The sequence below is a fragment of the Pimephales promelas genome, chromosome 7 (assembly GCF_988280905.1).
Source record: "Pimephales promelas chromosome 7, fPimPro1.hap1.1, whole genome shotgun sequence".
NCBI lineage: Eukaryota > Metazoa > Chordata > Actinopteri > Cypriniformes > Leuciscidae > Pimephales > Pimephales promelas.
The window spans coordinates 929737-953271 of record NC_142775.1 but is presented as its reverse complement, the minus strand read 5'-3'; the positions used below and the strand labels follow the sequence as shown (position 1 = coordinate 953271).

Below are 23535 nucleotides of genomic sequence, written 5' to 3'. Positions count from 1 at the left end.
AATTGCTCCTTGCTGCAGTTGGTCTGCCACTCCTTGCCATTTTGGCATATGTTGCCGCTTCTTGCGCTTGGCCCCGGTAATGGCTGCTTGCAGCTATATTTATTATTATTATTATTCTTCTTCCGACTGGGCGTCTATGGCAGCCCATAGACCGGTTTGCGGGAAAGTTGTTTTGGTTTGACATTCTGATAGAAGACAGTCCCAGCATTAAATACACCAATTTTGGTGTCTCTAACTCATTCCCTCTAGCGCCACCAACTGTCCAAAGTTTCACTTTTATTATGCTAATAACTTTTGAACCGTAAGGCCTATCAACAAAATTCTTTTTTCTTCTTGTTTTTGAGCTCATGGCGATTCGATCGCACCCTATGACGTCATTTTCCGTCATAAAAAAACGGCCGCCATTTTGAATTTTCTAAAAAACCTACTTTTGCGAACTCGTCCTAGACGGTTTGTCCGATTTTCACCAAAATCGCACCAGATCATCTCCAGCCAGTGCTGACAAAAAGTTATGGAATTCAAGATGATTCGAATAACCGTTTTCGATAAACGCGCAAACAAATTTTACGTAGCGCTTGCGAAAACAGACGTGAGGCGGTATCTCCGCAACGCTTACTCGTTTTCAGACCAAACTTGGTACGTGTCATCACAAGCATGACCTGAGGCTACATGCTGCGTTTCGGCGCAGCGCCACCTAGTGGTCCGGAGATATAAAAAATGGCTATTTTTGCTCATAACTTCTGAACGGTTTCTCCAAAAATCAAAAACTTGGTCTCGTTAGATTCAGGGCGTCATGCCGAGTCGACCGGTATCCAATTTTCCCAGATCGGCCATTTTGGCTGTCGGCCATTTTGAATTATGTGCTAAAATGCTGTATTTTTTGAACGCATGAACGAATTGTTACGAAACTCGGCATGGGTCATCAGTACGATGCCCTGAAGGAGACTGAGAAGTTTCGAAACAGCGACACCTAGTGGTGAATTGTTTTATTCAAACGCTTATAACATTGGGTGTGGTACACTTATTTTCACGGGAGTCATATTTTTGAGGTCCTGAATCGTTGCCGAGTCCAACGATACCAAATATGTCGGGTTTCGTCTCACGGATGGCGTAGCGTAGCGTTTTAGCGCGAAAAAAACACTTGGCTATATCTTCAAAACCGCTGTTCCGATCGAGACGAAACCACCGTCAGAAACACGGAATCATAGCTTGTTAACTACATGCTAATGCCCAAATGCGAAAATATTGATAGTAAGGGGTAGTAAAACTCAAACAAAGTCATGTGTCAGTCATTTTTTACGTGTTTTTTCATATAAATGTTTATAACTCGGAAGCGAATTGAGATATTTTCACCAAAATTGACACACATATGTATGGGGTCACTCTGAGGACACACACAAAAAATTGTGGGACTGAGCCTCTTGGTGGCGCTATAATAGAACAAAACGTGAAATTCCCATTGACTTCAATACAGTTTTGTGAAATACAATGCTATACTAAATAAATGCTTTGGTCTAACATTACAAAACTCAGTGTGTGCCATAAGCAGCATGCCCTGAAGGTACTCAAAAGATTTTGAGACCGCGCCATCTGTTGGTCAAAAGTTATAATTAATTTCTGAGAACGCTAATAACTTTTGAATAAATTTGCCTATTGCAATGAAACTGATCTTAATAGATTCCTTGGGTTATGCCGAAAACATAGATATCAGGTTTTCCATAATCAGCCAAACTTCCTGTCCGCCATCTTTATTTCTTTGAAAAACCTTCTTTTTCGAACTCCTCCTAGACCGTTTGTCCGATTTTCACGAAAATTGAATCGTATCATCTCCAGACCGTGCCGACTAAAAGTTATGAATTGCACGATGATAGACAAAACCGTTTTCGTATACCACAGCATCAAAATTTAGGCATGCTGCCAAAATTACTATTTAGGCTTTATCTCTGCAATGCCTTCACATTTTGACACCAAACTTTGCATGTGTCATTGTCACCTCACTCTGACCACATCACATCTATTTCGTAACTGCGCCACCTATTGTTAGAAAGTGATAACCCATTAAATCGTCTTATAAGTTAATGTTTATGTGATTTTCTTAGCCATTTGCCCAAAGTTCTCTCAAAATGCCCTTAATTGCTCCTTGCTGCAGTTGGTCTGCCACTCCTTGCCATTTTGGCATATGTTGCCGCTTTTTGCGCTTGGCCCCGGTAATGGCTGCTTGCAGCTATATTTATATTTGATGGTGTACTCCTCCAGGTGTGTATCAGACATCCATCTATTCGATACCCTTTAGCAACACCAGCTTTTCAAAAAGATCTTCTAGGATTCTGGCTCTGAAAATACAAAAATACTCATCTTAAATGTATTTAAATACAAATTACATTCGATTTTTCCCAAAGGCTTTAAAATACAAAATAGTATTTTGTATTTCAAATACGTATTTTAAATACATGTATCTGAAATACTGCCCAACCCTGATTGTAAGTAGCCGATATGACAGGCTTGCGCTGCACGTGTTTTCCTTTTTATAAAATATTTCAATCATATTTAAATTCCTCAATTCAAGCAATTCAGATCCATCGTGTTGAACAGTCGCATCTGAAGCGTCTCGGTGGAAGGAAATAATACATTATTTATCGGCTTTAATATATCGGCCAAATTTCTTAACGATTAGAATGATCATATATCGGCCGATACCGATATTGTGGCTGATGTATCGGGCATCCCTAGAAAATACTGCTCAGAGTTGCTTTTACTTGCTAACACTTGCGTTATGATGTATAGTTTTTTTAAATATTTGTTTGATGTATAGTGATGTCACCGTCGATAATGTTGAGCATTTCTTCATATTTGAGACAGTGGCTTGAGTCTAAATCTGATGTGTCTCCCCCTGAATATGTATTTGGCTTTAGCTAATCATGAAGAATCAGATTCATGTGAGCCTGATCAAGTGTTAATCCCTGTGTGTGTGTGTGTGTGTGTGTGTGTGTGTTTCAGTGGTTTTGTGATGGGAGAGGCTGGAGCAGAACCCAGATTCATGCAGTTCCACCCGCACTTCCAGCAGGGGGCGCTGTTGACTGTGGTGAGTCTCGCCGGGGAACTAGCGGCTAACTGTCCTGCTGGATCGAGCGCCTCACCGTACACACACACACGTTAGCACATTACAAGAAATCCTGTCATCAATTACTCCCACTTTCCATTTGCTTTGAGCAACAGAACATAATTCACCACTATATTTACACAATATTATTCTCCGAGCGTTCGCGAGATGTGTTGCTGACGCGAGAGCAGACGCCGTTGTGTGATAGTTTTGTTTTGGATTAATATTAATTTTTTTTGCACAAACAAACCCCTCGTACTGCTTCATAAATCTGAGGTTAAACCACTGGAGTCATACGGATTACTTTAATAATGTCTTTACTGCCTTTATGGGGCTTGATAGTGTCAGTTGAGGGACAGAAATCGTGCTCAGATCATCAAAAATATCTTCATTTGCGTTACGAAGAGGAACAAAAGTCTGTGTAATTAATGACAGAATTTATTTTTTGGTGATCTATCCCTTTAAATGTGGTAAATCAGTGTAATTGGCATACTGGCTTCCCCAGTTCATACACAACTAGGCTCGGGTGTCGTCTGAATTTCAGTGATTCCAGTTCTGATTCTTTTTCGATTCCCAGTTTCAGTTCCAATAAGGTGAACATTTAGATGTTGAAATTACATTTCAAACATATTTATTCTGTGCCTTTTTGTTGTAGATGAATCTCATGAACCGAAATCAGTAAACAAAAACACAACAGCTAAAAAAAAGTTTGGTAATAAAATTAGAACAAATTAACAAAAGCTCAAACAAACACAGAAGAACAAAGTTCAGGTACAGAATTGAAATTAAATCTAAAAAAACACTGCATAGTTTTCTTTTTACATTCAGTATTCATTATAGATTAACTCTTATTAAAGCTACAGAAGTCACTCAGTCAGAAGCAGGGAGTGATTTTCTCTGTGTTTTATTGTTTGACTGACGTTAATGACAGACAGCCGCAGGTTTATTAGGCTGCTGTCGCTTTAAGGGTGACGTGTGCACAGAGAAAAGAGTTTCTTTTGCATCTTCTTGTTGTTTAAAATGTGCGGACGGGAATCAATACACAGAACTGATGCAGTCACTTAACTGTCACCCTCCCACAGGTGGGACGTTTGCCACTATATTTTTAAAACAATAATATCTTAGTAAATACCTTAAGTAATATTGACAAACTATATATCATTTGAAAGCTTACAATCTCTAGTTTCCATATTTGGTGACTGATTTTCAAAATATATTACAGAGGAGCCATAATTTATCAATATAAAACAAGAATATTTTCATACTCATAAGGCGTGTTCAGACCTTTATTTTAAAATAGCAGTAAACATGAAAAATCATGAAAAAATGGTAGATACCTCAGTTTGTTTTCATGCCAAAAGTTCAAAAGATAGAATCCATTCAATTATTTTGGGAAAAAAAGGTCTGAAAAGTTTGAAATATCAAGAAAAAAATAATAAATTCACCATTTGTGACGTGGCAGCTAGCTATGACTTACATGCGTGTTCTTTGTATGTGTTTCTTAGAGGTTCAATTCATTTCAAAATCTGAATCCAAACTACTCATACTACTTCTGAATAGGATCTCTACTTCAGAAATTGTATGAAAATTGTGAAAATAATGGTTCATATCACTCAAAACACGAGTGGAAATGCAGACGCCCTTATATGGGCAGTAATGGAGTCTGATTGTGCCCTAGTGAAAAAGTTTGGTACTGCGCTCAAACAAAATCTTTTTGAGATATCAACCTAAAATTTGAAACACAACTTGTTCAGATTTTTGGCTTTGATCTTTCTGCCGTTTTAGAGTAGCCCAGATTTTAAAAATATATATTTTATGTAAAATATGCATAATTAATATTTTTACATTGTACATAAACTCAAACTTCTATAACTTTTTTTCTGTTTCACTTTCTTACTTCATTTCACTTTTACAAAAATCTGCCAAATGTCTTCTTTAAAACAAGACCAATCATATGTCTATATTCCAGAGAATTCTTGAATTACAACCATTTAAGTTCGAAATGTGCATTTTCATGTCTATTCAAAAAAAGGGGGGGTGCCAGTTTTTTAACCTACTGTAGAAATGCCAACTGCAGTGTACATCACACACTTAAGTCTCTCTCTCTCTCTGGTAGTGCTGGTCTGACGGGCGCATCTCTCACGTGCCGTTTTACTTCAGCAGCGCGGGGCTTTTAGGAGAGTCACAGAAGCAAGTCCTCGCCAGCAACACAACCCATGCTCCCGCCAACAAACTCTACACCGACATCAGTCCATGAACACATTCACTAGCTGGCATAATAAACTATTTTTGAAGTATATTTTGTGATTTGTTTATATTTGCTGGTAAAACGATATGAGCACTTTGTATTTACTTTGATTGTGTAGAGAGTGGATCCGGAGTCAGAAGTTGGTTAACCTGTAGTCCAGGTTCTGTGATCAAACATATTATAATCTTATCAAAAAATGTTGGACAACACTGATCTAGATCAAAACCATGATTTGATTTTGTGACCTAATCCAATTTCTGATTTTTTTCTCTTTAACAAGCAGAAAAAAACAAAACAAATCTGTTTGCCTCCTTAGCTCCAGTTGAGTCCGTCGTCTGTTCGGCTCCATAAGACCTCCTCATCCCTCTGACTCATCCCTGGTTTCTACCCAGAAATGGCAAAAGTACTCACTACCCACCTTTACAACGGGCAACCAGATGAGACACAGGCCCACGACCGATCTAAATTAACCAGATAGAAATATATTGCCTAGTGTTGTAGTACTCGAGACTCGGACTCGTCTCGGTCTCGAGACCATATTTTAATGGTCTTGGTCTTGTCACGGACTCGTGTCCATTTGGACTCGGAATTGACTCGTACTCGAACATTTTTTTTTTTAGGACTCGGAATTATTCCTGAGTCCACTCGAGTTCAATTCAAAATATTTTTCATGATTATTAATGTATGTTAATAAAATATTTCTTTAAATTGATTGACACGCCCAGTGATTGGTGATTTTCTAGTGCGCAACTGCGCATGACAAATTGTAATAAAATTACTTTTAACACCACCTACTATGTGGCCTTTTTACCCTAAACTGATCATATTTTTTAAACTCTAAGTAAATTCAGTAAAAAAAAAAAAAAGGATTTCTCTAAGTAAATAAAAGTAAATTAGGTAATCAACCCTCACTGGTCTCGGTCTCGACTCGGACTCGACCGTCTCTGGTCTCGGACTCGACTCTCTATGGACTCGGTCTTGACTCGGACTCGACTCTCTCTGGTCTCGGTGTCGACTCGGACTCGAGTGAGGTGGTCTCGACTACAACACTGATATTGCCCATTTTCAATGGAAAATTACCCAAGCAACAAATCGCCCAGCAAGCTTGCTCAAAAAGTTGCCTTGTGTATCATCACCTTTAGAGTTACAACTAGCAACCACTAGAGGGCAGCAGCATATGAGAAATGAACTGACATCTTGTTAATCTTTGATTTGATTGAATTCGGTATTCATGCTGCGAAAAATAATAACTAACTCCACTGAAGTTATTTGAAACTAGTAACGAGCCAATTTTGTAAAATATAAGCAGTACAAAGTACTGTTATTCATGTTAAAAATGTAAAGAGTTGGCACAAAAATAGCAGTGAAGGAAAAATATCAGAAAAATCTGCTTGAGTACAGTAACGGAGTATTTGTACAGGACACTCACATGACATCCAACCATCCAATCGATTTGTCAAGGACAAATAACCCACAAACACACACACACACACACACATTGTCTCTTTCCTGTAGATTCTCTCAGATATGACACAAGAAAAGAAAGACTTCTGATTAATGAGACGGTAAAAAATATATGGGGTTACAGATTAATTCATGACAGGTTCATTACTGTACTCGTGTTTATTTTGCAGGCTAATTTGTAATCTAATTTATTTATTTTTTTATTATGTGCCATTGTGTATTATACCCAAATACAACTCTAATGAAAAGAACTTTACAAAAAAAAAGTTACGTCATTTGTAATATTTAAAGATAGTCAGCAGCAATAATAATTCACACTCATGAGTATTTTGGATTAAATTCGTCCTCATTGAACATCAAAAGAGGCGGCCCAACAGCAGTGCATTTATAATGTTGTGTTAAATATATAATAGTCCTGTAGGTAAATGTTACTGGTGCGCCAGTGTTTGTGTGTGAAGAGGGCTGATTCCTATATGGGATGTTCACGGTAACGCGCATCAGCGGCACGCGCTTCATCACACACACAGGGCAGCGCGGTCACGTGATCTGCAGGAGTCCCGGCCGGACCGGAGAAATGTCCGTTCATGATCCGAGCATCGGTGATTCAGCTCGAACTCTTCAGATCTCAGTGTAGATGTTATTTAGTGATGTATGAGTGTGACACGCTGGAGTGCAGCGAGCAGCGTCGGTGAAGAGACACGCGTCGCGTCGCGTTTGCCGCAGGTAGGCTGCGGTGTTTCATCATTATGTGCTTCACATGCAGGTCCAGTTATGAACTTCCAGCACAGGGATGATGATGATGACCACTGTACAGCTGATCCGGGATTAAGATGTTTGGCTGTCATTGATTTCAGCAGATGGGATGATGACGCATGTGTTTCAGGATGGGACAAGATGTCAACACACACACACACACACACACACACACACACACACACACACACACACACACACACACACACACACACACACACACACACTTGCTCTCAGAACACAATCCGTAAATACCATCATTTAAAGAGGTTTAAATAAACCTTTTGACTTTCTTTCTTTAATAGAACACAATATGAGAAATAGAAAACAGATCATAGCCTAGTTGACAGAAGTCATTACTAAAATACTTCACACGAATATTATAATAAATACATGTTTCATTTAGCTTGGCCATTGTTTAGAGTGCAATAACTTGTTAAAGGGATAGTTCACCCAAAAATGAAGATCAGCCCATGATTTACTCTCCCTGAACCCATCCTGCTGTATATGACCGTCTTCTCTCAGACGAACACAGAGTTATTATATTAAAACATGTCCTGGCTCTTCCAAGCTTTATAATGGGAGTGAATGTCCGTTCCTGTTTTGAAGTCCATATAAGTGCATCTACTTGTTATTAAAAGTGCAATTTTTGAATATTTTTCTTACACAAACTCATCGGCCTCAACTACATAAGGCCTTTATTAACCCCCCGGAGCCTGTGGAGCTGTTTAATCATAGATAGATGCACTTTTATGATGGAAAGATGCACTTTTATGATCGATAGATGCACTTTAATGCACTTTTTGTTGGTGCCAGACGGGTGGGTCTGAGTATTTCACAATCTGCTCAGTTACTGGGATTTTCACGCAAGACCATTTCTAGGGTTTACAAAGAATGGTGTGAAAAGGGAAAAACATCCAGTATGCGGCAGTCCTGTGGGAAAAAATGCCTTGTTGATGCGAGAGGTCAGAGAAGAATGGGCCGACTGATTCAAGCTGATAGAAGAGCAACTTTGACTGAAATAACCACTCGTTACAACCGAGGTATGCAGACAACACACACAACCTTGAGGCGGATGGACTACAACAGCAGAAGACCCCAACGGGTACCACTCATCTCCACTACAAATAGGAAAAAGAGGCGACAATTTGCAAAACTGGAGAGTTGAAGACTGGAGAAATGTCGCCTGGTCTGATGAGTCTCGATTTCAGATGGTAGAGTCAGAATTTGGTGTAAACAGAATGAGAACATGGATCCATCATGCCTTGTTGTAATGGTTTTCTTGGCACACTTTAGGCCCCTTAGTGCCAATTGGGCATCGTTTAAATGCCACGGCCCACCTGAGCATTGTTTCTGACCATGTCCATCCCTTTATGGCCACCATGTCCCCATCCTCTGATGGCTACTGTCAGCAGGATAATGCACCATGTCACAAAGCTCAAATCATTTCAAATTGGTTTCTTGAACATGTCAATGAGTTGACTGTACCAATATGGCCGCCACAGTCACCAGATCTCAACCCAATAGAGCATCTTTGGGATGTGGTGGAACGGGAGCTTCATCCCACAAATCTCCATCAACTGCAAGATGCTATCCTATCAATATGGGCCAACATCTCTTGATTACATTCCCAAAGCAATATGTGAAGCGGCCCTGTCCTGTTGATGACCCTGAGCCTGAACTGCAGCTTTCCAAGAGCTCAGACTGTGGTCGTAGGTTTGTTCCTGTGCACATGTGACTTATGTTTATTCATGTGACTGACCCCACAGCCTCCTTGATGGACCGCATGAAGATCATTAAGAAGCGGCTGTCCATGAGCTTGCAGAGCGTCCGACGTTTGGACGAGAGTCTGTCCGAGCTTCCAGAAGACACCGGCCTGGACGAGCCTCCCCTGACCCGAGACATCGGTGAGAACACACTCTCACACACTCACACTGAACTGGGGCTGATTTGAGGAACCACACACTCCGAAACACACGTAAGAATAGTCTTACGCTTTGACTTGAAAGTGTCCCTGTGCTTCAGGCGACCTGAGTCTGCCTCGCTTTCACTTTATACTATCATATCACAATAATAGATTAAAATCGCCATAATTAAATCTACAAACACTAAAGTGTCTTGCTTTAACAGCATGGGTTGAACAGCAGTGGCCAGAAGTGTGTCCGGCCCAGATGAGTGGACATATTCATCCTTTATTCAAATAATAGTAACGTTTCTGTAAGCATGTTGCGTAGTTGTGCTTGAACTCATTTGTATTATTTGTGATAAATGCCTAATTGTGCTGACATTTTTGGCCAGACTTTCAACAAAAATCAGAGAACCAACAAAATATTAATACCTAATTATGTTGTAGTCGGTCAATGTATGCTTTTTCCTGTAAGCTACTATGCATTTTTTTTTGTATAGAGAGCCTAAGCCCCTCCCCTTCCGGTCGACCACCACGGGACCTTATTTCGGAAAAATATTGAATGGTAGTCAATGGCGAGAGACAACAAATATTTTGATCTGGTTTGAATTGTGCCCTGAATTACACATATGATGTTTGTCAATTTAAAAGATACATTTTAAAGTAAAGAAAGTCGCAGTTTGATGTAAAACCGTTGAGGTATAAGACTGTGAAAATACGTAATTACAAAGACTACAAACCCCACAGGCGCACATTTTCTCTCAATGAATGAAGCTAACTTTACTGAGGCTGTCTGTCATTGTTTCTATAGTCTTACGTTATAATCGTAACGTTACGCCGTCATACCTGAGTGTTTTGTACCAGACTGCACACACACGAGCAGCGGATCTCGTTTCGCTTCCTGGGAGATGTAGTTTATTGAGCGATTTTCACATAAAACTAAATGTTACTCTTCTGTTTTATGACAAACTTCGACGTTTTTGACTTTCAGAATTATCTTTTAATTTGACGAACATCATATGTGTAATTGAGGGCACAGTTCAGACGGAATAAAAAGATAAGTTGTCTCTCGCCATTGACTACCATTCATATTTTTTCCAAAATAAGGTCCAATGAGCTGGAAGCGGAGGGGCGGGACTTAGGCTCTCTATAGTAAAATAAAACCTTTTGCCGTTTTTGCCAAATAATTTTGTCAGATGCTCATGTTTATTGTTTTGTTATTCTCTCATATTTAAAAAAATTAACACATACAGTATTTTCCTCATATTTTGATGGATGTGGTCAGTCTGCTTCAGTGCTGACTGTGAGCTGCACCGCTGCGTTCTTACACTCGCCAAAAAACTCATTCTTACTTTCACTTGTGCAGTCAGAGTATTGATGTGTTGAGTGGGATATGGCATCAGATATCTCAGAAGGTCAGTTACAAAAAGAATAGCTTGATGATGTATCGCTTTACCCACACCCTGTATCATATAACTCCTGCTTCGCTGGACATTCACATTACATTAGGATCTGAGACCTAGTCTGAACAGATAGCAAAGAGTGAAATGATGTCATTCTTAGAAGTTTGACACACTGAAGTCTATAATATTAGTCTGAGCGGCTTTATACATACGGCCCCCGGTAGATTGTATGGGACTATTTTGGAAACAACCGTGTGATTTGCGATTAATAACTTACTACACTAACACCGTTTTTTATCTGACGGGCGTCCATCTGCTGGATCTTCTGGTGCGCATAGTGAAGTAATGCATTTTCTGGGCCTCTAAGCCAGAAACCCAACTAAACTGGAACAAAGTTCAAGTTCAGGGTAAAAGGAGGCAGGAACAAATGTATTAATAGAATAAACATAAAGAACAAAACAAAAGTAAAGCGGCAGCCCCTCATGGACGACTGCCACATAAACTAAAGCAAAAGTGAATGATTTCTAGTTGTTTGTTTCAGCAAATCAGTGTCAGCGTGACGGCCCCTTTTTACTCCAGATCTGTTACCTGAACTTTTGCTACTCAACATTAGCGTCTGTAAGCAGACCTAATTCATCGGTGAAATGTCATGGCCTTCGATGGGTTTTCTTTTTTTTTTTTGATTGTATGATGTGCAATGTAAAACCTACAAGACATCAGGGGTTATAGTGTGTGTGTGTGTTGACAGGTGTAGTCCAGGGGAAAATGTGGTCGGATGGAGAAAGTGATCAAGCTTCAGGAACCTCCTCTGATGAAGTCCAGAGTCCTGTACGAGTGCGGATGCGCAGTCTTCAACAGCGCCTCTCTAATGAGGTAATACACACATTCCAACAGGTAGACGCACACACATACACTAAGCTTAAATTATATATTAAATTAGGCAAATGCTGTGTCTCAAGATGGCGTTCTGTTATATCCCCGAAGGATCTCAGAGTCCAAACTTGTGGTTTCTTATAGTGCCAAAGGGGAACATGGGTATTAAAGTTTAGCACTGTTATGTAGTCACCAGGTGACATTTATAACCCTATCCAGATCTTCCCCATACAACTGCTGTTTGACACATTATATGATCTTTCCCCTTCAGGAAGTCAATAAACGTCTTTCACTGCCAGCGGATATTCGTTTGCCGGAGGGTTACCTCAAGAAGTTCGCCTCGAACAGCCCGCCGTTTGACAAACCTCTCAGTCGAAGGTTTCGCAGAACGTCACTCGTAAGTCTTTCTTTGTCATGATCTATTAGTATGACACCATCAATGTGTAGAATGCATTTCTATTCTGTATCTGTGTCTATCAGACAGGGCTTATGGTGCGTTCTATTATACCCAACGAACCGACTCGGACCTCGGATTTGACGTCACGTCCACGTTTCAAGCGTTCTATTATGTTTTGCTTGTCCGAGTCGGAGAAAGCTGTTGTAATGGTAGCACTGGCCGAGTACCAGGCACTTACATTAAAATAAACATATTATGACTACACCTCATCAAAACGCAGCCATTTGAACTTGAAAATGTTCACTTTATTTCAATAAATGATTTCAAAATGTTTATTTATTTCATGTTAGTCTTCTGTTAGCAACGCTAACAACGTTAGTAATTGCACTCACAACAACCGATTCCCATACCTACAGGGGACGCAGTAATACGAGTGATTATAATCGTCATTTAAAATACCAAATCGGTTCAAAAACAATGAATACAATTCATTCTTACAAGTCACAGGGCGCAGCCATTTTGAATTCCGAAACGGAATTCTTGCTCGGTGTCCTCGCGGTTGTCCGACGTCCGAGAGGAGAAATCAGAGGAAAGGGGGCGTGTTGCTAGGCAACGTCTGTCGTCCGTTTCGGATCTCCGAGACGGATGAATAATAGAACGCACCATTAGATTACACCAGGGTTAGGCCGAAGTTCAATTAGACATTTAAGGAGCTCTCATAAACTTAGAAAAACACATTACTGGTGTAAAACAATGGCACTGATATATATTTTAAGATATCCTTTCAGTTAAAACAAATCAAACATGCATTATAGTCTGGGACTAGATCAAGCCTCGTCTATGAAAGCGGGGTTTATCTCAAATCTCTGTGTGGAATACACCTTTGATTATTGTTTACATTAGATTATAGACAAAAAGTTGATCTTTGATACGCCAGCTAATCTCTGAGACTTGTTTTCCTTTCAGTCAGAAATCGGCTTTGGCAAATTAGAGTCATATGTCAAACTGGACAAACTGGGAGAGGTGAGATCCTGACCAGCGCCAGTCTTCTCCACAGCTGACCATACGGTTTCTGTTCAACTAAACTAAATTCATTTGATTGAGTGTTTGACCTTGCATTAGAACTGTCGTCAATAGAGTTGAGTGGGTTATCCTTATCTTTCTTTAGGCCAATTGTCAGTTGATATTGTTCTTTTCAACTAGTTTTACAATTTGCCATTTTTATATGAATGCAAAGGCCATTGCACACCAGTAATGCCACTGAACAGCTGATTTGTGTGTGTATGTGTGTAGGGCACATATGCCACAGTGTTTAAGGGGCGTAGTAAGTTAACGGATAACCTAGTGGCTCTAAAGGAGATCCGGTTGGAGTATGAGGAAGGCGCTCCCTGCACCGCCATACGAGAAGGTACAGCACCCACTGCCGGTCCGGAGTCTGGGAACATGAGGGACGCACAATATATCGGCCACCATATCATTACCGGCCACCATATCATTATCGTCCACCATATCATTACCGGCCACCATATCATTACCAGCCACTATATAATTACCGTCCACCATATTATTACCAGCCACCATATCATTACTGGCCACCATATCATTATCGTCCACCATGTTATTATAGGCCACCATATCATTATCGGCCACCATATCATTACCGGCCACCATATCATTACTGGCCACCATATCATTACCGGCCACCATATCATTACTGGCCACCATATCATTACCGGCCACCATCTCATTATCGTCCACCATGTTCTTATAGGCCACCATATCATTATCGGCCAACATATCATTATCGGCCACCATATCATTATCGGCCACCATATCATTATCGTCCACCATATCATTATCGGCCACCATATCATTACCGGCCACCATATCATATCATTACAGGCCACCATATCATTATCGGCCACCATATCATTACCGGCCACCATCTCATTATCGTCCACCATGTTCTTACAGGCCACCATAACATTATCGGCCACCATATCATTACCGGCCACCATATCATTATCGGCCACCATATCATTACCGGCCACCATATCATTATCGTCCACCATATCATTACCGGCCACCATATCATATCATTACAGGCCACCATATCATATAATTTCCGGCCACCATATCATTACCTGCTGGCCACCATATCATTACCGGCCAACATATCATTACCTGCCGGCCACCATATCATTACTGGCCACCATATCATATCATATCATTACCGGCCACCATATCATATCATTACCGGCCACCATATCATTACCGGTCACCATATCAGTACCGGCCACCATATCATTACCGGCCACCATATCATTGCTTATATAGTGCTTATATAGTCCTCATTTCTCAAGACAACACCAGGCTGGGATTTTTCAATAAAGATTTTGTTCTTTCTTGCCATTTTGGAAACTACAAACTCTAGTCAAGATGTGTGAATGCCTTATTTACTAACCTGTAACCTGCATGAATGCTCAACTATCACCACGCGCTTTTCTTTCAATGCATGAATTCAATCACTCAATTCATCATTAAATCACGGCCTGTGGGGCATTTAACCTAGATGTATATGTGGTTATATCTTCTCCAAAATAATAATCTCAAAATTTAAACAGAAACTTGTGTAGTGGAATATGAAATAGCTACACGTATTTCATCCAAAAGCTACTGTTATTGCTTACGGTGACTGCTTTTTTGTGCCAACATCTGTACATGTATGGTCAGAGTAAATCTTCATACTGTTAAATCACCTAGTTTGTGATTGTTGATACTGCCGTAACAGTGCCGGACCGTATGAGTGTATACACTTCTGTAAGGTTCGCTCATGCTGATATGGTGATGTGCCTCTCTCTGCCAGTGTCTCTCCTGAAGAACTTGAAACACGCCAACATCGTCACGCTCCACGACATCATCCACACAGAGAAGTGCCTTACACTCGTCTTCGAGTACTTGGTGTGTGAGATGTTATTCATCCTTGCATCTCTAACTCGGTCCATCTACTGTGCTTCTGATGCACTTGTGCTGTGTGTTTCAGGAGAAGGACCTCAAGCAGTATCTGGAGGACTGTGGGAGCATCATGAGCGTTTATAATGTAAAGGTCAGACAGCTGCAATCTTAGTTTCACTCACAAATAAGACATCAGGGAAAATGACTGAAAACAACTTCATGTCATAGCACACACCACTTCATGTGGCCTGAATAGATTAAGACAGAGATTTACTGGGACAATCAGCTGGAATGTCAATCAACTATCCCTATCACTTCTTTACTGACCATAAGAAATGATACTAAAGTTTGGCCGAGCCCTGGACCGAACCCTGACCGACAGGGCACAGATGAGGCCAGATCAGGAAGATGTAGGGCTGAGAGAGATCGAGGGATCACCATGTAGAGAAAGGATGAACAAAAGCAAAGCCAGAGCGAGAGAATATAGTAAGAAAGGAGTGCTGACTGCGAGGAACATTAGCCTGTGTGTAGCCACAAAACATTTAGGAAACGTGGTTTACAACAGTACAGGTACAGATAGTGTTAGACCTCACTGTATTGATGTCCCCTGCAGATCTTCCTGTTCCAGCTGCTGCGAGGTCTGGCTTACTGTCACCGGCAGAAAGTGTTGCACAGAGACCTCAAACCGCAGAACCTCCTCATCAGCGACAGGGGCGAGCTCAAACTAGCCGACTTCGGTACGCCGCTCTCAGACCCAAACACTTCTGCTCATGGACACCTGTGAACTGATGAAGACTCGTCACGTTTACAGATTTACATTTCGTCTGTGTGTGTTTGTGTGTGTGTGAAGGTCTCGCTCGTGAGAAGTCCGTTCCCTCAAAGACTTTCTCTAATGAAGTCGTCACTCTCTGGTACAGACCTCCGGATGTGCTGATGGGGTCCACCGAGTACTTCACCTCCATCGACATGTGGTGAGGTCACACACTCACACACACACACACTGGTTTCACCTAAAAATGCAACTTTTAATCTGAGCCTGTCCCTCATGAGCAATGGCCTCCAGTTCAGCAATATTCTGAAACCAACTTCTTCAAATCCCACCAGAGGGATATTCTGTGGGGCTTGAGTCATGTGACTGTGCTGCCCCTGTATCTCCTGACACTGAGTCTGAGGGATGCTGGGGATCGTTGTCCTGTTGAAGGTCCAGAATCTTCACTGACGGCATGATGGTTTCTCCTAGGATCTCCTGATCCTTCAGTGATCGCCTCTCCTTCCACACGCTGCAGGTTTGATATAGATCAGCGAGAGCATCATGAGCTGTAGACAGAGCTCTTATTTCCTCTTCCTCAGACACACGGCTGATCCAGGGGGACGAGAAGCTCTAGGACAGAATCCCAAACCTCGGTGGCTTATTTATATGATATTGTGTGTTTGGGTCAGTAATGGTGTAGTCCTGGAGTTCTTAGTTCGAGCTTTACTGTGCAGCTGAACACCAGCTCTTCTGAACTCCAGGCTTTTACTGATCCTGCCTTGAACCAAATCTGGTTTCAGCCGTTGAGATCAGCCTCCTTCTGCCCGTCCAGGAGTGTAACCACTGTTCCTTTAACTTTGAACTCGCAAACTATGCTTCCAACGCTGTCTCCAGGAACACTTAGTGCCTTCGCCATCTTTCTGGATCCTGTTCCTTGTTTGTGAAGGGCGATGGTGTCTTCTCTTCACTTTTTGGACCATTCTTTTGACTTACTGTATTTCTAACACAGTCAAACGTGACACTCAACAAACTTAACCAGTTCAGATATGTCATGTTCTAGCTCAAGCTCTAAAGTTGCCTTTTTAGCTGAAAATCTTTCAAGTTGTCGAGCTATTTCAATTACTCTTGTTTGATTTGTTCAAGTCTGTATATTTTGCCAATAAACCTGATTTGCTATGGGGGTTGAATACTTTCGATTACAACTGTACTTCCCGAAGCGGATCTAGGCAGATGGAGCTGGGGAGGTAGAGGAATCAGCAAGCGATCTCATTGGCTGCAGGATCAGCTTGCTCCATGCGGTAATGATGTAATTACATGTAAAGAACCTATCTAGAGTTTCATGTTGTTCTCTAGTTAATCTCCTTGGTAGTTAATTAGTTCATTACACTTGTCCTGTTTCCACATTATACTTTATTCGGGTTCAGGTGTGTTTGATTGGAGTTTGAGCTGAACTCAACACAGTTGGTTGTCAACACACTGAGCTAAATTGTGTTCATGAGTGTTTCATGGGTGTCATTTTATATTCAGCCAACTAGAGGAGAGCTTCGGATGTTGCTCTGAAGACTGTTTCAACTCTTCCGTCATGTTGACAGCGTGTTTTGCTGGCTTTAGTTCTCCAGCACACAGCAGATCAAGACTTTTCCTTTCATCCATTTCTCAAAAAGACGTTTTTATTCTTTTTGCTTTGTTTCATTAACATAGGGGTGTAGGTTGTATATTCTATGAAATGATCACCGGACGCCCCCTCTTCCCTGGGTCAACGGTGGAGGATGAACTTCATCTTATATTCCGGATATTGGGTAAGAGCATGTTCAATAGCCCTCATTTCTCAAGACAACACCAGGCTGGGGTTTTTCTATAAAGATTTTGTTTTTTCTTGCCATTTTGGAAACTACAAACACTAGACAAGATGTGTGAATGCCTTCAGAGTACATCTTCATACTGTTAAATCACCTAGCTTGTTGCATATAAACAAAAGGAGTATGCATGTGTCCTTTGACATGCACGTTTACACATCTGAGCAACTTTACCATTTAATTCAGATGTCTAACTACTACTGGTGACTCTAGTGATAGCAAGTACGTGTAGTTGGAGTGTGTTTTGATTATAAACTCATGTCATCTCCAGGTTCTCCGACTGAGGACTCTTGGCCAGGAGTCAATACCAATGAAAACTTCCTTTCCTTCAACTTCCCCCATTATGACGGGGAACCTCTGATCACTCATGCACCCAGGTGTGTGAAAGCCTGCTTCCTGATATTATATATTTGTGGTTCTATATATGAGGTGTATATTGGGAAAGGTTTCTAGTACCCACACCTAAACAGGGTCTCTAATTGGTAATGTTTGACACACAGAAAACAGTTAAACTATAGAGTCCAGGTTCAACAGCAAAGGAAAAGGCCGAGGACAAGAACAGGAGCAAGGGCACCAGAATACACCAGAGCCCACAAATAATACATGTCTAAACATTGGGACTGGGCGCTATAGCTATAATATGATTTGTGTAACTTGTTCTACAGGATCACCAATGACGGTCATGATCTGCTATGCCAGTTTTTACAGGTAAAGGACGAATTCGCTTTTCCTCTTGCAAAGAAAACCTTCAAGTCAAAAGGTTTTTGATGAATGTCTACTTTAATAATTCATATTTTGCTTTACCAGATTAGTATGTCTATTATTATGAAATACTTTTGGACTTCATTGATACACCTGTCCTTATTTAATTCTCATAGGTACACTATGTAACTTTTGGCCCTCTAGCGGTTAAACAAAACTGCATGATTTTGTAGAAGAACATTGTTTTGGTGGTGCTTTGGCTTTGTAAAAGACACATGTTCACTCCAGATGAATGTGTTTTTGTAGTTTGAAGCAAGGCGGCGTATTTCTGCAGAAGTGGCTCTTCGGCACATTTATTTCAGAGAATTGGGAGACAAAGTACAGGATCTGGATGACAGTAAGAATTTCATCCTAGTAATATTAAAGTAGTATAAGTTCATATTTAGTAGTTTCACAAATGTATGTTGGGAAGATGTGATGCTACACGTAAACATCTCATTCGTCAAAACATTTGGGAACATTATAAGTCAAGATGGCAGTTTCTGCTTGTAAGAAATAATGTTGTGCACAACTATTTCTACACATTTACAGTATATCATACAGTCACTGCTGAAATGTTGTATCTATTATAAACCGTTTTCAAATTCTGTCCCCACAGCTACCTCCATCTTCTCCGTGAAGGAGATTCGACTGCAGAGGGACCCAGGAAAACACTTTCCAGCGCAAAGAGAGTTGGGTGAGTTCAAGTATTTACCTAAATCTACAGTTCCTTGCAATGTACATGATGAAAAACAACCAACAAACAAACGAAAAAGCATTCATAATATGAGATCAATAGGGTGTAAATCACTCAGTTGTAAAATAACACACCAGCAGTATTATCACTGGCGGCTGCAACCAGACAGTACCCTAGCAACCAAACAGTACCCTAACAACCGTTTAGCAATACCTATATTTCTGCATCAGAACATCGTAGAGACGTGGTGGTTGGCTCCTTTGAATTATGCTAGCAAACAGGACTTTTGAGGATATTTTAAGGACTCACCAACCTGAAACTGGCTCACCCTGGACCTCCTAAAGAGAGGGGCCATCGCTGTGGCTTGCTTTCTCCTGCCTCGTGCCCTGAGTGCTGTAGACAAGACCATGGAAGAGACCTTTATGAAGTTTGCCAAGTCATCAAATATGCAGTGAGGGACAAATTATAGAATAGTGCAGTATAGTGGCTGCTTGGTTTGGAAATGGTCCCATTTGCAGGAGGTCTGCTTGGCATCTCCACCAACTTCCCAGCCTTTCAGCGCTGGTGCCGAAGCACATCTGCATGAGTCCAGTACTTTGAGATGTCGCTGGATACGTGGTCTTATGGACGACCCGGGACTGGACTCTTCTTGATCTGGGCCAGCTTCAGCTCATGGTGTTTCCCAGCCTTGAGGAACTCAGGGTAGTTGATAAGACCACGCATCTCCAGCAACATCCTGGACCCATGCAATAATCCTGCTGTCTAATCTACATCTTGATACGCCACACCTGTGAGGATGATGGATGATCTCATCAAAGGAGAAGTGCTCACCACATATTTAGACAGATTTGTGAACAATATTTGAGAGAAATAGGCCTTTTTGTACATAGAAAAAGTCTTAGATCTTTGAGTTCAGCTCATGAAAAATGGGGGCAAAAACAAAAGTGTTGCGTTTATAATTTTGTTCCGTGGATGTTGAATCACTTAGAAATTTATTTGCACATCTGCTGTCTTTCTTTTTTGTTTGTTTTAACATGTCTTGTGTATTTCAGCGGTGGTCCATCGAATGGGCTCTGCCCCACCTGAACATTTCCTCTCTGAGGGAGTGAACCGTCTTCTTCATCCGGCCCCACTCTCGTCGTAGACCGGCTCATGCAGAGTTTCCTCTCCTTTGCATTTGCTGTGTAACATTTTGTTGGTCTTTCTTTGTTTACAAAGTTCTCTTATCTTTTAACATCTTTTTTATTGTTTTTATTTGCACATATTTTGTTTCTGTCTGTAAATATCTCTATGAAAGACAGTGAAGAACAAAAATCATTGCTATTAGGCATCAAGTCCCAAAGATGTGTAATGCCCCAAAAAGTGTTTGTTAGTCACTTTTCTTCTGCCATGGGAATTTATTGCAGCCCAAATAACCACAGGGTCAAAGGTTGTGAAATGGCATAGCCATGGCATGGGCTCTAATCGTCAACACATTAAGGATTTGCCCCTCAACGTGTCCAGTTTTGCTGTCTTTCCCATCTTCCAATTGGGCCAAGCCAAATTCAGCGCAGTTTCACTGTTAGCCATATTGCATCGTTCTCGGAGAACTTCAAGTTTGCCAAATTGTAGCTGGTCTCCGAAAAAAGTGTCCAATCTTGACCACTTTTCATCCAATCTTGAGTCCCGCATCATGTCTACAAACTATCTTTGAGATCTAGCACTTTCAATTACTACTGTATATGAAGTGTATTACAAAAATAAACTTGCCTTGCCGGTGCAAAACTAACCAAATGGATTTTTATAATGCAACAATTCAGCAATAGTGAGTCCTTCTCAATCGCAGGCTGTTTTCTGAGAGCCTTGTCGAAGGCCGTCTTCATTTGAAGGATCCTTGGGAGGCAGTGTATGTTCTGCGTCCCTCATTCAGTGTGTTTTGGAGGACACACTAAGAGAATTGTCAGGAAATGAAGCCCCCCAGATGTAGGTCTTCACACAAAAGGTTCCTGTAGGGAGAGGACCAATAAAACCCGTATTTCCAGAAGCCCTGTGGATCTATACTTTTTAAAATAAGTTGTTTGGCGTCATTACCAATTTTTTATTTATTTTTTTCACTTTATCTCTCTTTTCAACTCAGGGGAAGTCTCATCTAAGTGTTTTGCTTTAACTCATATTGGCGTGTATGTGATGATGTCACAGGCACATGTGCAAAGAGCATGCAATCAACATACAACAGAAACTCAGATTAAAGATTCACCATAGGGGCGTATTTGAAGCATGGAGTTCATTTATACATGTAAATATGCACAATCACGTGTGCGCATATGCATACTGTGGTATAAAGAAATGTCTAATTCATTTTTTCTTAGGAACATAAGGAGTTCGTAGAGCTGTGGACAACAGCGTGGTAGGGGTGGTTACAGCTCTGGTGACCTGAGGGTGTCTGGTCTAGAGTCTGCCGAATTGAGGGTGTCTGGTCTAGCTTTTGGTGACCCGAAGGTGTCTAGACTAGCGTACGGTGACCCAAAGGTGTCTGGTCTAGTGTCTGGTGACCTGAGGGTGTCTGGTCTAGCTTCCGGCTACCCGAGGGTGTCTGGACTAGAGTTTGGTGACCCGAGGGTGTCTAGACTAGCGTCCGGTGACCTGAAGGTGTCTGGACTAGAGTTTGGTGACCCGAGGGTGTCTAGACTAGCGTCCGGTGACCCGAAGGTGTCTGGACTAGAGTTTGGGGACCCGAAGGTGTCTAGACTAGCGTCCGGTGGCCCAAGGGTGTCTGGTCTAGTGTCTGATGACCTGAGGGTGTCTGTTCTAGCGTTCGGTGACCCGAGGGTGTCTATACTAGCGTCCGGTGACCCGTGGGTGTCTGGACTAGCGTCCGGCGACCCGAGGGTGTCTGGACTAGCGTCCGGCGACCCGAAGGTGTCTGGACTAGCGTCCGGCGTCCGGCGACCCGAGGGTGTCTGGACTAGAGTTTGGTGACCCGAGGGTGTCTATACTAGCGTCCGGTGACCCGAGGGTGTCTGGACTAGCGTCCGGCGACCCGAGGGTGTCTATACTAGCGTCTGGCGACCCGAAGGTGTCTGGACTAGCGTCCGGCGACCCGAGGGTGTCTGGACTAGCGTCCGGCGACCCGAAGGTGTCTGGACTAGCGTCCGGCGTCCGGCGACCCGAGGGTGTCTGGACTAGCGTCCGGCGACCCGAGGGTGTCTGGACTAGCGTCCGGTGGCCCGAGGGTGTCTGGACTAGAGTTTGATGACCCGAGGGTGTCTATACTAGCGTCCGGTGACCCGAGGGTGTCTGGACTAGCGTCCGGTGGCCCGAGGGTGTCTGGACTAGAGTTTGATGACCCGAGGGTGTCTATACTAGCGTCCGGTGACCCGAGGGTGTCTGGACTAGCGTCCGGTGACCCGAGGGTGTCTGGTATAGCAGCCGGCGACCCGAGGGTGTCTGGTCTATGTCCGGTGACCCGAGGGGCCCGAGGCTGTCTAGTCTAGCGTCCGCCAGGAGGGGCCCACGAGCCGTAATCACTGTTTACATGCACGCATGAATGAAATTGCAGCTTACAACAGTAATGTTTTATATTTGAATATATTTATATAGGTCTTTGCACTTCCGGATAGATGCTTCTGTATTTCATTGGCTCTACTGTACTCTGCACAATGACAATAAAGTTGGATCTAATTTCATGTAATTACACAGACCTGTTGTGCCTTCGTCCCAGTGGAACCCAGTCGGAGCAGGAGTAAAGCTGGCTCTTCTGTGTCGGTGATAAATCAGAGTGCACACTAGTTCACACACATTGGTTTAGCAAATCACATTTCAAATTGACATTTGTATCATATATACTCATTTGTATTTTAATTTTATTCTTGAGTAGTTTATAACTCTACAACTTAATAGTAAAGAGTAACACAAACCTTAATCTGCTGGTAAAGGGTAATTATTATTCAAATGATTTGTAATGCATATTTATTTGCTACATAATAATCCAGTGTGATTTGCTGGTTATAAATGTTTACGTCAGATTTGATTTGCAGTCAAAAATAAGAAATGTAAGCTCACAGCCTATATTGAAGTCTGTTTTCATTTTATTATTAATTTACTATCATTTAGGCCTATACAGCATATAATGCGGAAATTATTATGCTGTTTATTGTAGAACATATTCTAGGCCACTACAAGTAAGTGCATGTATATCATGCATATCTGATCATCATACGTCCTCCGATTGTTAAATCCTTGATTTGGCTAAATGTCATCAAGGTAATGTCAGTGGTTCTCCGTGAGCACACCGAAGTCGTTAAACAGGAGGACAATGATGACTCTTCCAGTATCACTCTGTAAAGTTTACATTTTTTCGAGCGGGTTATTCCTGCAAAATAAAAAATAAAAAAATTGAAAAAATAAAAAAA

General features: G+C 41.6%; 2 protein-coding genes across 3 annotated transcripts in view; both read left to right on the top strand.

Annotated features, from left to right (window-relative positions):
• Positions 1-5399, top strand: part of aaas (aladin WD repeat nucleoporin) — a 28547-nt gene extending 23148 nt beyond the window's left edge. Inside the window, exons 16-17 of the mRNA XM_039665877.2 lie at positions 2998-3082; positions 5217-5399. Of these exons, the coding sequence (XP_039521811.2) occupies positions 2998-3082; positions 5217-5357 (226 nt within the window). The 3' untranslated portion in view covers positions 5358-5399. The remainder of the gene's footprint in view (positions 1-2997; positions 3083-5216) is intronic.
• A 1878-nt stretch (positions 5400-7277) lies between these two features.
• LOC120475128 (cyclin-dependent kinase 16) lies at positions 7278-22823 on the top strand. Of its 2 annotated transcripts, XM_039665878.2 has the most exons (16): positions 7279-7535; positions 9335-9472; positions 11623-11747; positions 12019-12144; positions 13111-13167; positions 13438-13552; positions 15011-15105; positions 15188-15250; positions 15713-15836; positions 15950-16070; positions 17552-17649; positions 17978-18083; positions 18372-18414; positions 18715-18805; positions 19067-19144; positions 20197-22823. In XM_039665878.2, the coding sequence occupies exons 2-16, from the start codon at positions 9343-9345 to the stop codon at positions 20286-20288; spliced, it is 1464 nt and encodes a 487-aa protein (XP_039521812.1). In that variant the 5' UTR covers positions 7279-7535; positions 9335-9342; the 3' UTR covers positions 20289-22823. The 2 variants fall into 2 exon arrangements, with proteins under 2 accessions (XP_088989717.1, XP_039521812.1); XM_089133591.1 differs by having other exon boundaries at positions 7278-9472.
• Positions 22824-23535: the final 712 nt, after the last annotated feature.